At 40.6% G+C, this 16,121-nt stretch overlaps 1 protein-coding gene and 10 non-coding genes across 12 annotated transcripts; all 11 read left to right on the top strand.

The window, feature by feature from the left end:
- The first annotated feature begins 957 nt into the window (after positions 1-957).
- Positions 958-16,052, top strand: itgb6 (integrin, beta 6). 2 transcript variants are annotated; one of them, XM_049718234.2, is made up of 16 exons: positions 958-1,194; positions 3,830-3,983; positions 5,324-5,403; positions 5,491-5,689; positions 5,755-6,001; positions 6,356-6,521; positions 6,589-6,750; positions 6,845-6,940; positions 7,047-7,136; positions 9,361-9,495; positions 9,622-10,042; positions 10,117-10,339; positions 11,256-11,350; positions 14,423-14,536; positions 14,668-14,834; positions 15,016-16,052. In XM_049718234.2, the coding sequence occupies exons 2-16, from the start codon at positions 3,929-3,931 to the stop codon at positions 15,112-15,114; spliced, it is 2,349 nt and encodes a 782-aa protein (XP_049574191.1). In that variant the 5' UTR covers positions 958-1,194; positions 3,830-3,928; the 3' UTR covers positions 15,115-16,052. The 2 variants fall into 2 exon arrangements, with proteins under 2 accessions (XP_049574191.1, XP_049574192.1); XM_049718235.2 differs by lacking the exon at positions 958-1,194 and adding an exon at positions 2,504-2,632.
- trnaf-gaa (transfer RNA phenylalanine (anticodon GAA)) lies at positions 11,877-11,949 on the top strand. The gene has a single exon. It is a non-coding gene; the product is annotated as a tRNA-Phe (tRNA).
- trnaf-gaa (transfer RNA phenylalanine (anticodon GAA)) lies at positions 12,067-12,139 on the top strand. Its single transcript has one exon. It is a non-coding gene; the product is annotated as a tRNA-Phe (tRNA).
- trnaf-gaa (transfer RNA phenylalanine (anticodon GAA)) lies at positions 12,257-12,329 on the top strand. The gene has a single exon. It is a non-coding gene; the product is annotated as a tRNA-Phe (tRNA).
- trnaf-gaa (transfer RNA phenylalanine (anticodon GAA)) lies at positions 12,447-12,519 on the top strand. Its single transcript has one exon. It is a non-coding gene; the product is annotated as a tRNA-Phe (tRNA).
- Positions 12,637-12,709, top strand: trnaf-gaa (transfer RNA phenylalanine (anticodon GAA)). The gene has a single exon. It is a non-coding gene; the product is annotated as a tRNA-Phe (tRNA).
- On the top strand, positions 12,827-12,899 carry trnaf-gaa (transfer RNA phenylalanine (anticodon GAA)). The gene has a single exon. It is a non-coding gene; the product is annotated as a tRNA-Phe (tRNA).
- Positions 13,017-13,089, top strand: trnaf-gaa (transfer RNA phenylalanine (anticodon GAA)). The gene has a single exon. It is a non-coding gene; the product is annotated as a tRNA-Phe (tRNA).
- On the top strand, positions 13,207-13,279 carry trnaf-gaa (transfer RNA phenylalanine (anticodon GAA)). The gene has a single exon. It is a non-coding gene; the product is annotated as a tRNA-Phe (tRNA).
- On the top strand, positions 13,397-13,469 carry trnaf-gaa (transfer RNA phenylalanine (anticodon GAA)). The gene has a single exon. It is a non-coding gene; the product is annotated as a tRNA-Phe (tRNA).
- Positions 13,577-13,659, top strand: trnaf-gaa (transfer RNA phenylalanine (anticodon GAA)). The gene has a single exon. It is a non-coding gene; the product is annotated as a tRNA-Phe (tRNA).
- Positions 16,053-16,121: the final 69 nt, after the last annotated feature.

Genomic DNA, 16,121 nt, shown 5'->3' with positions numbered 1-16,121 from the left:
CTTTCTCTTGTGTGCCTGTTATTGTTTTTGTTCAATCAGATTTCAGCTTCTATGTGTTGCCATGTCAATCTGATCTGCCCAGAGCGTTCAAAATCAGACATTCTCCATGTAACTTAAACTGTATTAGCAATGGGATTGTTTCCTTTTCCAATCAAATTTGAAAGTGCTCCTCACAGCGTCACAGTGCTAGCCTCAGTGATGTCAGCAGTTGGCCATTTTCTGATTGGTTGGTTGATGAGTGATTGGTTCGGAGAGAGCCAGTTTCATCTGGTAAAAGGCATCTGGTGCGATTTGCACACATTACGTTTTAGTAAACATTTAATAAACTGTATTTATGGTGAGGATGATGTTATTCATAATTTTTTGTGTGTGTTTTTGAGAGGCTTTTTGTGTGAGACAAAGAGCGTACGAGTACATGGACCTTCATATCAGGGATATTGAATCGTGTATTATACTACTGAACTTGTACGCTCTGTCCTCACTGGTAGAACAAAACATTACTAGTTTCGAAATATTTTTTACACTACTGTATCATTATTATCGATGACATTTCTTCACAAAAGTGGCACACCTGTCATTGGAGTAGGACAACATACGTACAGGTTAAAGGTGAGGCCAAAAAAGTTTTGGTACTACTCGAAAAGTCCACAAGACTACTACTGAGTGACAATTGTGTATTATTGGGCCAAGAGTGCCACTAGAAATGGAAAATTGACACAGCCCTTCCTGGAGCGCATTAATCGTTCTACTAGTCAGCTAATTCGTATTACTATTGAGGATAAAGAGTGTATGAGTACAGGGACCTTAAACTTGATATCAAATAAATGCACTCCACTTTTACACTTTATTCTAAGAGGCAGAGTGGAGCTCTCAGGCAACAGTTGCTACTGTCACTCATTGTCATCTCTCTCTCTCACTCACACATACACACACACCACACACACTCACACACACATTCACACATACTCACCCACGTTGGGACACACATACACACGGGCAGCGGGGTCACCCATGCTTCATAAAGGGCGCCATTACAATGGCTTTTCTGTTTCTCTGAGCGCAGAGCTGAGATACAATAGGCCCAAATGAATGCGTTGCCCTGATGCGGCCCCACTTCTCGCCATTTTTCACCGGATGACAGCGAGGACGACGCAGCCGGATGGGGCAACATGGTTTCAAAGGACGCCCCTGAAGGTGAGCCCTCACATTGCAGGCATTGCGATACGCTAGTTGTCGTAGTAGTAGATCATATGATTTGTGAGAGAATGATTTACGGTATGCTGAATTTGAATGAGTGACCCTCTTTAAAATTCAGGTGGAATGACAACTATGTTACTCGAGCTTAATTGCCACATGCCCACTAACCTGTAGCTCAGTAGTTCACTAATAAGATTCAATTGCATATTGTGAGGCAAATACTATGTGCTCGGGCTTCCCACTTTGTAGTACTTATGACATTTCAGTAGAAAATTCTACCAGTTAACATCCGGCACTTCACTAGTAGTGTGAAGATGTAAATTGATACGCACTTGCCGTTTGCCTCACTAAAATAACTGTCTCTTGCTGTCCTTCTAATATGTCCAAGTGCATGGTGAAGAAAAACATTTCACAGAGTGTCACTTCAAAAGTGGCAAGGTGGAGCAAAAATAGAGCCGAGAGGCCTGAGCATATGGGAATTTGAGCTTAAGGATGATGTATGAGTACACTGTCCTCATTAATAAGACAATTCAGCACACTCATGGAATGACAAGGGTGCAATAATAAAAAAACTTTATCCTTCTTAATGCTTAATGTTTTTTTCCACAAATTTATGACACTTCTCCACACTAGGAGGACAACTACATTTTACTGCTGTAATTATGCAACATTTTGCATCTGCATATTACTAGTGCTAAAGGCAAAGCAACACATGTTGACTAGAAGACTTTTATTTAAAAACAGCAGCAACACCAGGCAAAACAGCCAAGATTTGAACTGATGAACCTTCAGTCACCGGGTAGCGCAACTCACCCTACCAACTGAGCCAAAATCGTTCGTCAGGACCAGTATGTTGAAACGACCAGCATGGTTTTGTTGTGTTTTTATGCTGGTCTCTCAAAGTAGTAATAGCAGCAAGAGCAAAACAAAATTCAAAGACTTTGGTTAGCAATGTACCAGTTGGCTGGCGGGGTGACAGATGGATGGAACTCCCCCAGAGAGATTGATATGGGCGTGGTGCTGAATGCAGGGATTCTTCAGCGTAATGAAAAACGCTGATATTTTCCCCGCAGGTGTTTACAGTTCAACACCTTCTCATTGGTGTGGCTGGTTTGTTTTCAAAGGAAGTCAAGACTGACAAATGTCTGGCCAGACTATGATTCATATTCATGCCACCAGTGCTGTTAATAATTGAGCTCCTGTTATGTGCCTGAGCAATACGGAAAGAAAGGCGTTATTTACAAATGGTGTGGCCTGTCTGACTTTTATCAAAGTTCATGCTCCTATTATTGTGCACTTGTGCTTCACATACTGTACACTGCACAACTTTAAGACCACTGCTTCTCAATCGAAATCATCATAAACTTTGCCAGGGCATTGTTATTCTTATATTGGGCAGAATTAGACTGTGACTGTGCTCCTCATGTTGTGGTTGGTGAGTTTAACTTTGCACTTAATTGATGTGTATGTGCATGTGTGGAAAGTTGCCATGAAAAGTTATTTTATTAGAGTAGGCTACATATGTGGTGCAGCTCAAAAGATACAAATGTTCTTATTTTAGTACTATATTGCACACCTAATCTTCAGCTGCACCACAGAAAATGATCCAATTTGCTGTTTTATTGATTGATTGTTGATTAATGGAATTGTATTATTGCAATTAATTTTCAACGTTCTATGCCAGTGACATATAATGACCGGCTGAACAATTAAATGTTCTTCCACTTGATGGCAAGAGGTACCGAATAACGGAAGCATGTTCAGTCACGTTTTTGTGATGGAAAATATGTGCCGAAATATACAATATTTGCTTTTGACCAATAAATTCTCCATTGAATACTTTTGGAGCGGAGGGGAGCGCATGATTTAAAGAAATTGTGCAAAGAGGAATGGCCAAAGAGTGCATCCTCCCATCTTGTGAAACATGGGGCTGTCTGGTTGGCAAAAGGGGGTTGTACAAAATATGAACAAAAGGGGTGGTAATACACATGATTTGATGGGAAAGAAGTATTTCTTAATGTAGATTTTTTTTGCCACTGAACTAATACATTTAAATTAAAGGTTGGCCCTTCATTTTTTTTATTTTATTATTTTGGTCTTATTACACCTTAAAATTATTATTATTATCATTATTATTATAAACTAAAGAACACATCTTAACGCAGCATTGTCAAAAGTTATAGACGGCAGTGTATGGGCGACTATATACATGTATAAATCACAGCAGTGGAACTCGAGGCGCACGCCTAAAATAGCGAATTGCAAGTTTGAATTATTTTTATACTGCCAAAAAATCTTAAATTAATATTGCAATTTGGTTTTACTTTTAACAAGCACTTACAAGCCCTCCCTATTCCCCTTTTAAATAAATTAGATAAATGTGCTTGAAATTTTAAGTAATAATAAGATGATACAGACCCGCTGGAGGAATATTGTGCGCGTAATGGACATTTTGAGAGTGCGCAAGCTTCCTCCCTTTTTCTAAAGCTTCCTCAATAAGAGCGCACAGCATGTACATGTTGACGAGTTAGCGGTCTACGGAAGTGATCGTAAAAGGTAGCTCAGGTGAGGCTGCAAATCACCTCCTCTTCCTCCTCCTCTCCCCCCTCCCCTCCCCGTCCCCTTTCGCCAGGTAAAAGTGCACGGCGGCGCGTCTCCTCCGCACCACCTTCGTTGGAGAAGCTGGCGTGTAAATATGAGACAAGTTGAAGTCACGTCACGGACTTACTAAATGGGGTTTCTCCAACTGGGCCTGATTTTCCACTACTTGATCACCACGGTGGAGGGTGAGCGAGCACACAACGAGTGTATACGTATTTGTCTATTATGTGTGTATAGTGCAAACAAAATGTGCAAACAAAATGTGCAAGTGTGATACCACCTTCTGGTTTACTATCTCAACCATATAGTCGTTTATTACACCTGACCTCAGTAATTGCAACGTTTACTCCTCCTGAACCCAGTTTATCGCGGGGAGTGTCGATTCAGTCGTGATAAGTGAAAATCTGCGATATAAAGCCAATTAAGAATAATATACGTATATCTTCAAAGGTTTATCCCTCTTAAATGAATTAAATACACTTAAAAGTGTTGTTATATTAAAATGAAAACTAAACCAAAGAAATGGAAACTAAATTAAAAACATTTTTGTTCCCAAAATAAAACAAATGTTTTCCAATGAAATCTAGCTGAAATTTACATCTTGCGTTTATAAAACTAAAATGATCAATAATTATAGTGTAAATGTCCTTCACTTTCGTTTCTTTCATCATACACAAGTTCATTACATGTATTTAATTTAGTTTTGCTGTACAGCACATTCCTAGCTGTAAAGAACCAAGGTCGGTTGTTCAAGAGTTGTAGTGTACTTAACTTAACTGTCACAATACATAGAGACCTTTTTTTTAAATTTTGGACTCAACAAATTCTCCAGATAAAAAAAAATAAACTGAATACTATAACGATTAAAAACTAAGTTTAAACTAAGCATTAAAAAAATTAAAACTTATAAATGTTAACAAACTTTTTTGAAAAACTAATTAAAAGTAACTGGAATTCAATATTCTATTTTAATACAGTATTGTCTTGTGAATTCTTTGTTGTATATATTTAAAAACAAAAATGTTGAACCCAATAATAAAAAATCACAAACAAATATTATTCATCCAAATCAACTATCTTAATGTGAACATTCACATAGATTTTGTAATATAGGCTTTAATATAAGTACTACTTTAACACAAATGGAGCAGGAACACATTCAAACGAAGCACACAAGGTTTGCCGTAGTTATAGCTGAATTTTAAAGCCTTGATTGCTGTTAGCGATAGTTAGTAGCTGTTACTATTAGTCAGTCCAGCACGAGTACTTACATGCCGGGGGCTTGGATGACTCAAGTCATTGAACAGATTTGTCACGAGGGTCTGCTAGGAGTTAGATTTTGGTGTCAGTCAGCCCTGGGTGTTCTTTTTTTTTCTGCCAGTGCTGTTCTGCTAATTTAAAAACATGCTTTTGTTTTATTGTGTTATGTATATTGTAATGAATTGTCAGGTACATTGGAAAAGTAAAACTGTTATTGTACCACATCTTGTTGAAAGTGATTTTTGTCTGTGTGTGTGCTTTGTAGGTTCATGTTCAGCTGATGGTGCTGTGACTTGTGATCTATGTCTCCAGCTTGGTCCACACTGTGCCTGGTGTACACAAGAGGTTGGCAGCAGCATCCCAAACCACAAAACACTTGACCAAATGTGTGATTTTTTTGTCATAGCATAATAATGTCCATTTTCATCCCAGAATTTTACAAACTGGTTGTCAGTCAGTGAAAGATGTGACTCACCAGAGCGCTTGCTGGCAAATGGATGTCCAGAGAGCCTGTTGGAGTTTCCCATTTCTACGGGAGAAATCCTCCAGGATCAACCACTTGGGAAGAAGAGTGGCAATATGAACGTCACTCAGATCTCCCCACAGAAAATGGCACTCAAGCTACGACCTGGTAGGCAATTTTTAGATTCTGAGCTTTGGGTCTCCATGAAGCGTGTTGGTTTTCTTTTTGGACAGGCAGTCAGGTGACTTTCCAGGTGAAAATCCAGCACACTGAAGACTACCCTGTGGACCTCTACTATCTCATGGACTTGTCAGCGTCTATGTATGATGATCTGCAGATGATCAAGGACCTTGGCTCCACCCTGTCCAAGGAGATGGCCAAACTTACCGGTAAATTTCGCATGGGTTTTGGCTCTTTTGTGGAGAAACCAGTTCTGCCCTACATCAAGATTACTGAAGAGGAGCTGGCCAACCCTTGCAGGTAACACAGACTTGACCAATATAGTTAAAATTACTTAAATCAGAGAAAACCAGATTTGACCTAATTACTGATTATAGCCTTCTTCTCTACTGCTGTACCAAAGTGTTGGTCATAATATTACACGATATTTCACATCACTGTCAGTCATTGTTTTTGTTTTAATTACTGCAATTGATTATTACTTAATTAAAAATTACTGCAAGACATCACAATTTATGTACTTACAGATTGGCATTGTCAGACTTTTTCTGCAGTCATCTAACAAGACTAGATGAAAGTTTTGAGCTCTGTTACTTCTTTCTGTAGTTTTTTAATATTTACCAGGGCTGTCTTTTTTTTCTTTCTTTGTTACAGTAGTGCCGATGCGATCTGCCTGCCGACGTTTGGCTACAAACACGTCTTGTCCCTTACGAGCAACACGGACAAATTCAACGAGATGGTCTCTGTGCAGGATGTGTCTGCAAACGTTGATATTCCGGAGTGTGGTTTCGATGCCGTCATGCAAGCAGCTGTTTGCGGGGTAAGAGTGACATTCAAACACAAATACTCAACAAAAGTGAGCGAGACCAACAATGTTCTCCTGATAGGACAGGATAGGTTGGCGGAATGATTCCATGCGTTTGCTGGTGTTTGTCAGCGATGCTGACTCACACTTTGGAATGGACAGTAGAATGGCCGGCATCGTGATTCCCAACGATGGCCAGTGTCACCTGGACACCAACAATGAATACGCCATGTCCACAAAGCAGGTTTTGAGCCCTTTCATTTTCACTTTGCTCATGTTGAACTCGCCACGATCACAATCAACCCCTTGCTCTTAATGCTTTGTGTTATTCTCCCTAGGAGTATCCAACTCTGGGCCAGTTGATTGATAAAGTAGTGGAGAACAATATCTTATTGATATTTGCTGTGACAGAAAAGCAGAAGCAGAACTATGAAGTAAGATTCTAAAAACATTATTATTGTAGTGCGCCTTCCCTGTACTGAAGATGCTAGCCTTGTTATTTGCGTTAACGCTTGGACTGCTTTTCCTTCACCGTCACAGAACTATGCAAATCTGATACCTGGTGCCACAGTTGGAGTCGTGGCCACGGATTCTCACAACATCCTTGAACTGATTTTAACGGCGTACAAAGTGAGTGCTGAGCAAAAATTGTTTGTGGTTGAAAGAACTTTCCCAGGCGTTTTGTTCTTCAAATCCCTCTTTCATTCTTTCTCCTATAACACTTCCTTACACCTCATGGGGATTTGCGTCAGCATGTTCACCTGCAAGTCCTGTCTTGTCCCGACGCTTTGATGTCTTTTTTGTCTCACTCATTTTTCTCAGCAGCTCGTGCTTCCTCGTTGTACTTTTGTGTAAATCCAGGTTGTGATGGCAAAGTTCCCATCATTCAGTGACAGTTACATCATTTGTGAACAATTCCAGTGTGTTTGCTAACACAAGCGTGACTATTTGGTGAAGACTCTCTTATTGTGGGGTTAATGTATACACAGAAGTCTTGGAAAGCTTTATGAGCATTCAGTCCATGTTTGTCAGTTTATGGCCTGTGTATGCTCTTCGTCCTCAAGATATCAACACTTCAGTGCACCAGTAGAACAATTAGGGTGCAAAAGAATTACTTTAAAATGTTTTTTTTCTTCTGAATGACATTTCTGGACATGAGTCATTTCTCAAACTAGCGTCCATCGACAATACAGTTCCACCGTAATTTCCGGACTATAAGCCGCGACTTTTTTCCAAAATTTTGAACCCTGCGGCTTATAGTCAGGTGCGGCTTATATAAGATTTTTTTTTTTTTGTGATTTTTGTGATGATTTGATCACTTTTATACACTCGTAAAAAGGCTGTGGACCACTGTCGTGCGGTATCTTGAAGAAAAAAACAACAACAAAAATACTATTTTGAAACACTGCTATGGCTGCTGCTTATTCTGACTGTGTTGCTTGTGGCTATTATGAGCTTTAGTAGGAATGCATGCTAGGTGACCTGCGTCAAAGGGCTCTAAACCCTGTCTCTTACTCTGCTATGTGACTCAGAGATTACACAAAGCAGTGGCGCTTGTTGGACCATCTGCATTGTATTAAAACCCAATCAATCAGCATTTAAATTCAATTCTTCTGACATTTTGCTCACCAAAAACAAGTTGTAATGAATGTGAACTTTTAATGCATTTTATTCAGAAGGTTACTTTGAACCCTGAGGCTTAAATGGCGGCGCGGCGTATTTATGGGTTCTGTGTACTGTGTTTCTTTGTAAAAAACTCATGTGCACGTGCGGCTTATAGTCCGGTGCGGCTTATGTAAGAAAAAAAACAAAAATATCCCTGAATTTTAGCTGGTGCGGCTTATAGTCCGGTGCAGCTTATAGTCCGGAAATTACGGTATATACCAGTAGAGAACGACTGTGTCTTACAAGTAATATTTTTTTCCCACGCAACAGCCTTACACTCCCGTGTGAGATCTTGGTGTACGACCCATGCCTTCTAGTTGAGCCTAGTAGTGTTATTAGTGCAGTGGCGTAGTTTACGAGGTTGGATTTCTTGAATACTAGGAGGCTAAAAGTGGCAGTAATAGTTGAAAAAACATTGAATTGGGAGCAAATACCAATACCAGGTATTTTTATAGGGCTGATAGCCGGCCTTATTCTTAGGTATCGGTACTTGCAGCACCCTCTCGTTGTCGTTTTAGGATTAAGAACTTAAAAATAAAGCATGCATGTCTGACAGATGCCCATTAAAGTACTTTAAGACTTCTGTATGTATGGGAATAGAAAAAGATAATAAAAAATTGCCATTAATTGTCACCAGTGTCAATGACTGCTTAAGAGTTGTTTGCTCGTACTGATATCGGTTTGAAAAAAAATTGGTATCGAACCTCTTTTTCACAGGTGTTCCATGAATGTGCTATGGCCGTTCTACTCATTTCTGAATTGTATCATTAGCAATCCATCATATGATGGATTGCTCAAACAGCTTTCCATCATATAATTGATTGTATGTAATCATTGTTTTTGTTCAACTAAAGACATTGCAAGTGTTCAAAGAACAAGCAATTAAGCCTTTAAGCACGTGGAGGCCTTGTCACAAAGTTCCTTTGTCTACTACGCCTTTCTTTTTGCTCAGGTGAGCCATCAGTCTTTCCTCGGGTTATTTTTACAGCTCAGAACACCTGGAATGGTGACTCACCTTTAAAAGAGCACAAAGACGGAAGGCTTTGCACATTACGGGTCACCACAAAGTGAAATTGACCTGAAAATACATGGAAAAGTCCGCTGAATCATGAAATAACAGATTTCAGAGGAGTGCTCCTTGAGTGAGATGTTTCTTTGATAAAGATGTTGTGCTTTTGCTGGTTTACAGGAATTGCGATCAGAGATTGAACTAGAGGTCCTTGGAGACACTGAAGGGCTCCGGATGTCCTTTGCTGCTATTTGTCCAAATGGTACAGTCCTGCCAGAGCTCAAACAATGTTCTAATGTCAAACCTGGTGAGACGGTAAGTTGTGCTCACACATAATTGCTTTTCCAAAACATCCTTGCACCAATTTTCTGTCTTTCCGTCTGTTAGTCTATTGTAAGTTTGTAACTAACATCACTGCCCCCCTGACTCTTCCTCTCTTAGGTCGTGTTCAATGTGTCTGTGGAGCTTCCAGGATGCCTGTCTGGAAGTCGACGCTTCTCCTTCAAGCCAGTGGGCCTCCAGGATGCTTTGGACATCGAATTAGAATCTCTGTGCTCCTGCGATTGTGGACAGCCTCCTCAAGCTGGCGACGGCAGTCGATGCACGGAAGGCCAGGGGACTTTCCACTGTGGCGTGTGCGTGTGTCAGCCGGGCTTCTCAGGAGCAGAGTGCGAATGCAATGAGGAAAGCGCGTTGTTGAGCAACTGCGCGGCAAACAATGGGAGCGACGTATGCAGCGGTCAGGGGCAATGTTACTGCGGAGAGTGTGTGTGTGACACATCCAGCTTTGGTCGCATCTACGGACCTTACTGCGAGTGTGACAACTACTCTTGTGCTCGCTTTCGTGGGGAGCTCTGTGGAGGTGGGGCAATTATATTTCTTATGGATTCTTCATGTGGTTTTGCGGCGAGTCTTTTTAGCGTATTTGTGTTTTAGGCCACGGCGTGTGTGATTGTGGGGAGTGTCAGTGCCAAAGTGGCTGGACAGGGGAGTACTGTAACTGCAGCAGCAGCAGCGAGGCCTGCCTTTCCCAAGATGGAGTCCTGTGCAGCGGCCGGGGCAAGTGCGAATGCGGCCACTGTGTCTGCTTGGTTCAGGGAGCATCGGGGGACTTGTGTGAGAAGTGCCCCACATGTGGAGATGCCTGTTCAATAGCAAGGTCAGAGCACATGACATCTTTTTTTTGCTGGCTTTATCCTTGCAATCGGACATGGGCAAACATGGACTTTTAAAATTGTTTTTTTACCTATTTTGACTTTTAACAACAGTAAAAATAAAGCTGTGATATCTTGACATTTGACAGAGATAAAAAAAATACAAGCAAACCATTGTGGGCTTTTTTTGTAGACAGGTCCACATGCATCTTCATTTTCCTGCCAGGGCAAGTCTAATTTATCGTGTTTAGGAATTTGACAGACCGTGCCGCACCTTTCTGGGTGTTCCAGCCGACCAAGGGCGTTTTCTATTACATGCCCCCAATGTACCTGACAGTAGGTAGACTAGACATTAAACCAGCTAAAAGCAGGTAATCACAAATAGACACAGAATCGAGAATGGAAGGCGGTGTCCAATTCACAGCGGATCTTTTTTTTAAGTGGTGTAAAACATTAAAAAATACATCCTACCCTAATTCTTGATTCAGGATTAAGAATTCATTTATTGTGGTCAAACGGTTAGTTTTATGAGGGTATTGTTGTCTTGGGTCAAAAGTGACCAAGTACATACTGTATGCGTGTCCAAGGGGATTGAACAATATGTAAGGGTTAGGTGTGTGAGATGGTGTATAGCACACAATCAATGTGATCTGCCTTGTCCCCTGAGTAGCATATCAGGTTTGGATTTCCTTGTTCACGTGTCTGCACCCTGCAGGTGACATCAAAAGACAAGCAATGTCTTCAACACGGCACTGAAGGATTTCCTTTCGCTATTGTAAAGCAGCTGTTGCCTCTCGTGCCATTTGATAGCTACGTTAACAAGAAGAAGGGTGGCCTTGGGAAAATGCTGTATCTGTGATTGATACTGTGACTTCTTTAGACTATTGTAGTATGTGTCATGGACTTTAAATTTCATTCCAGGACGTGTGTGGAGTGCCACCTCCAAGCAAAAGAGGATGCTGAGCCGTGTGGGTTAAAGTGCAGTCTCCCCAAGATTCACATCAACACAACAACAGGTACATTACTCGTAAAGGATTGTTATCAAGCGAGGCCGCCATTGAACCGCTTTGCCTTGCTTTTAAAGGGATTACCGATTTTTTTAATCGCCCATGTCTAATCAAATAGATTGCTCTCTTGAGTGCCTGCCCATACAGGAAACCTTTTGAACATTTATTCAATATCCTTGACATCCTTGGGTTCTTGACAATTCAACGCACTGGTAGGACGACATAACTAGAACAAGTAGCTTACTAGTTGTGTTTTGTATTAACGTTCATTGAACAACTTTGCCAAACTAGTAGTACAGCTACAGCTTTCCTAATGGGGTTAAACTACTTGTGATGTTACTAGTAGGGTCCAGGAGGCTACTGGTATGTGGCCTTGTAGTTTTAATAGTGCAGCACAGTAGCTTACTAGGAAGGTTGAAATGTGTCCTAATTGGACAAATGTGGCACCAAGTCATGGAGGAAAACTAATCGTTTGACTGGGAGAAATTGTGACTTACAAAACGATGTAAATCAAAAGATTATAGGGTAGTACTGAGCCGAAATAGCTCAGTTGGGAGAGCATTAGACTGAAGATCTAAAGGTCCCTGGTTCGATCCCGGGTTTCGGCATCGAAGTCTTCTGTTGAATGTTCTTTCAGCATTTACACACTATTCTTGTTATCTCATTTATTAAAGCATTTAGGCGTACAAAATGGTGTAAATCAAAATATTATTACGCTGCACTGAGCCGAAATAGCTCAGTTGGGAGAGCATTAGACTGAAGATCTAAAGGTCCCTGGTTCGATCCCGGGTTTCGGCATCGAAGTCTTCTGTGGAAACTTCTTTCAACATTTACACGCTATGCTTGATAGCTCAATTGTTAAAGCATTTAGGCGTACAAAATGGTGTAAATCAAAATATTATCACTTTGCACTGAGCCGAAATAGCTCAGCTGGGAGAGCATTAGACTGAAGATCTAAAGGTCCCTGGTTCGATCCCGGGTTTCGGCATCGAAGTCTTCTGTGGAAACTTCTTTCAACATTTACACGCTATGCTTGATAGCTCAATTGTTAAAGCATTTAGGCGTACAAAATGGTGTAAATCAAAATATTATCACTTTGCACTGAGCCGAAATAGCTCAGCTGGGAGAGCATTAGACTGAAGATCTAAAGGTCCCTGGTTCGATCCCGGGTTTCGGCATCGAAGTCTTCTGTTGAATGTTCTTTCAGCATTTACACACTATTCTTGTTATCTCAATTATTAAAGCATTTAGGCGTACAAAATGGTGTAAATCAAAATATTATTACATTGCACTGAGCCGAAATAGCTCAGTTGGGAGAGCATTAGACTGAAGATCTAAAGGTCCCTGGTTCGATCCCGGGTTTCGGCATCGAAGTCTTCTGTGGAAACTTCTTTCAACATTTACACGCTTAGCTTGATAGCTCAATTGTTAAAGCATTTAGGCGTACAAAATGGTGTAAATCAAAATATTATCACTTCGCACTGAGCCGAAATAGCTCAGCTGGGAGAGCATTAGACTGAAGATCTAAAGGTCCCTGGTTCGATCCCGGGTTTCGGCATCGAAGTCTTCTGTTGAATGTTCTTTCAGCATTTACACACTATGCTTGTTATCTCAATTATTAAAGCATTTAGGCGTACAAAATGGTGTAAATCAAAATATTCTTACTCTGTACTGAGCCGAAATAGCTCAGTTGGGAGAGCATTAGACTGAAGATCTAAAGGTCCCTGTTTCGATCCCGGGTTTCGGCATCGAAGTCTTCTGTGGAAAGTTCTTTCAACATTTACACACTATCCTTGTTAGCTCAATTGTTAAAGCATTTAGGCGTACAAAATGGTGTAAATCAAAATATTATCGCTTCGCACTGAGCCGAAATAGCTCAGCTGGGAGAGCGTTAGACTGAAGATCTAAAGGTCCCTGGTTCGATCCCGGGTTTCGGCATCAAAGTCTTCTGTGGAAAGTTCTTTCAGCATTTACACACTATGCGTGTTATCTCAATTATTAAAGCATTTAGGCGTACAAAATGGTGTAAATCAAAATATTATTACTTCACACTGAGCCGAAATAGCTCAGTTGGGAGAGCATTAGACTGAAGATCTAAAGGTCCCTGGTTCGGTCCCGGGTTTCGGCATCAAAGTCTTCTGTGGAAAGTTCTTTCAACGTTTACACACTATGCTTGTTAGCTCAATTAAAGCATTTAGGCGTACAAAATGGTGTAAATCAAAATATTATTACTCCGCACTGAGCCGAAATAGCTCAGCTGGGAGAGCATTAGACTGAAGATCTAAAGGTCCCTGGTTCGATCCCGGGTCTTCTGTGCAAAGTGCTTTCAGCATTTACTTACTATGATTGTAAGCTAATTCAATGCATTAGTGAATTCCTTGGACACATGAGTAAATTACTGTTTCATCCTAATAACCACTATTTAAACTCATGTTTAATTTCCTATATTGAAGTACTATGTCAATGTTCAAACTGTAAAGTTTCATTGGCTTGCAATAATATTCAATATCTATTTTAGAGCTAAAACCTCAAGCACATTTCTATGAACACCTAGCCCTACTATGCTACTGTCCTCTAATGTTAGTCAAGATCTTCGTACTCGGAAAGTATTTTACTAAGCGGTGCTTGATGTACTGAACTATCTGATCATGAGCCATGGCCTTTCAGCAAGTATCGGACAATGGCGAACATATTCTTTACCTTGTTATACAAGCCTGGCCATTGTGGTGCATGTGAACAGCCGATGGAGCGTGGCTTCCTTTAAAGAAGAGATTATTTTAAACACTCTATACTTGTGCAAGCTCAGAGTGATATTTGATCATCAATGCAGAGTTTTCAAACGTGAAACACAATAATCCAGACCGCACACATGCACACACGCACACACACACACGCACACACACACGCACACACACACACAAATTCCCACATTAAAATTCCCACACACACAGATTGTCGTCTTTGATATGGAAATCACAATGACAGCACAACAGAGACGAGGATATCCTTTTACATTCTCGCCTCGGTGTTGAGAGGGAAGATGATATACAATTCATTATATATGTTCCAATTTCCTTCCAGAAGTAGACAAGAGTGCCTCTGTGCAATGCATGCTGATGTCCGAAAATGAGTGCTGGATCTCGTTTAGTGTGCTTGGAAGGGACGTGATGACAGTCTACAATCCTCACATGTCTGGTAAGATGGGCAACAAAGTAAGCACAATTGATAGATGGATGGATGGCTATATGTATGGATGAGTGAATGAGCACAAAACAATGTCAAGAATTATCTACAGGGTCGGACGGTAATCTTGTGTCCTGTCCTAGGTTGTCCCGAAGCGCCCAACATCCCCATGATCATCCTGGGGGTCTCGCTTTCTATTGTGTGCATTGGGCTGATCCTGCTGGCTGTCTGGAAAGTGCTGGTGTCAGTTCACGACGGTAAAGAGGTGGCCAAGTTTGAGGCTGAGAGGGCAAAGGCCAAGTGGCAAACGGTAAGAATTTTTTTGCAACATTTTTTTCACTCTCAAGTTTCTTCAGCATGTAAAGAAGAAGCAAGATCATAGAAAAGTTATTTGATACAAAACAAGAGAAATGTCCTGCAACTGTGAACATTGTGTCTTGTTCATTTGAACTCAAAATGAATGCCGTGTTTGTTTTTGTGTTTCCACTCAGGGTACCAATCCACTGTTCAGAAGCTCCACATCTACTTTTAAAAATGTTACCTACAGGAACAGAGAGCAGGAGAAGATGATTACAATGGACCTCTACTGATGATTCGCTGGAGGCAATGCTGACCGGCATCTGAGTGCACTTATTCTTTGTTTGTGTGAGTGAGTGTGTGTGTCAGAGATGTTACTAGTATGTGATTTTCGGTGGGCAACATGTTGCTTTTCCTAAATAGGTTATGTAAATAAGCTGTGGTTTAATTTTGAGGTGGGAGAGAATATAATTACAGCATCCAATTTTTGCTCACCAAGTGAGCTGGTAACTTAAAAGAAACACACAGCCTTCAAAACATAAAAACTCAACAGTGAAACTATACAAAATGACTCATAGGAATGAACTTAAGATATTAACCGTTTTATTTACTAGATTGCTGAGTGCAGCTAGCTACAAACAAATTTACAGCTGTTCACTTGACCACTTCTGTACCGCATTATCTAAGTGTCGTTGTGGTTTGCACTAATCGAAATAACGGTGATTTTTTAGATTTTTTTATTAGACAGGCAGATGATTCCTCTGGGTGGGCACGGCTTATCTTTGGGGTGGGCAACCACCCACGGACACATCCTCGGTGTTTGTTGTGCGTGTGTGTGTAAAGCGATATCTGAACATGGTCTTTTTTTTTTTTATGACTGCATGAAGCCCTAAATTGGAGTCGTAAGAGACAGAATACTGACAACCGTATGAACAGTCAAAACTCTGTGCCATCCATCGCTGCTGTTTAACTGCAGTTTGCCTGCAGGTGCAAATGCACACTGAGTAAGAATACACTGTCTGGTGCATGAACCTACAAGCTTCAACATGGTAACGCACAGCTGAGAGAGAACACTAAAATATTTGAGTGGTCGACTACTGAGAAGAATAAATGTTCTTGTTGTCATCCAATGAATGTAAATGCTAAGTTTTGATTTTCAATGTTTTTTTTTTTATTGTAAAATAAGGCTGAGCCTTCAATGTTGATAATAAAATGCAATGGTGTGGCACAAGTTTTTCCGAGACTAGAATTTTTTTTATTATATCTTATTATATAAGAAATGACACTTGATGTAAAGTAG

This window comes from Syngnathus scovelli, chromosome 4 (assembly GCF_024217435.2).
Source record: "Syngnathus scovelli strain Florida chromosome 4, RoL_Ssco_1.2, whole genome shotgun sequence".
In the NCBI taxonomy this organism is placed as follows: Eukaryota; Metazoa; Chordata; class Actinopteri; order Syngnathiformes; family Syngnathidae; genus Syngnathus; species Syngnathus scovelli.
The sequence above is the reverse complement of the archived record's forward strand: the minus strand, read 5'-3'. Positions and strand labels throughout refer to the sequence as shown.

Coding starts and splice junctions, on each gene's coding strand:
- itgb6 (XM_049718234.2), top strand. CDS start 3,929: ATGGGGTTTCTCCAACTGGGCCTGATTTTCCACTACTTGATCACCACG. Junction 6,751..6,844: donor ACGCCATGTCCACAAAGCAG/GTTTTGAGCCCT, acceptor TATTCTCCCTAG/GAGTATCCAACTCTGGGCCA. Junction 14,835..15,015: donor CAAAGGCCAAGTGGCAAACG/GTAAGAATTTTT, acceptor GTTTCCACTCAG/GGTACCAATCCACTGTTCAG.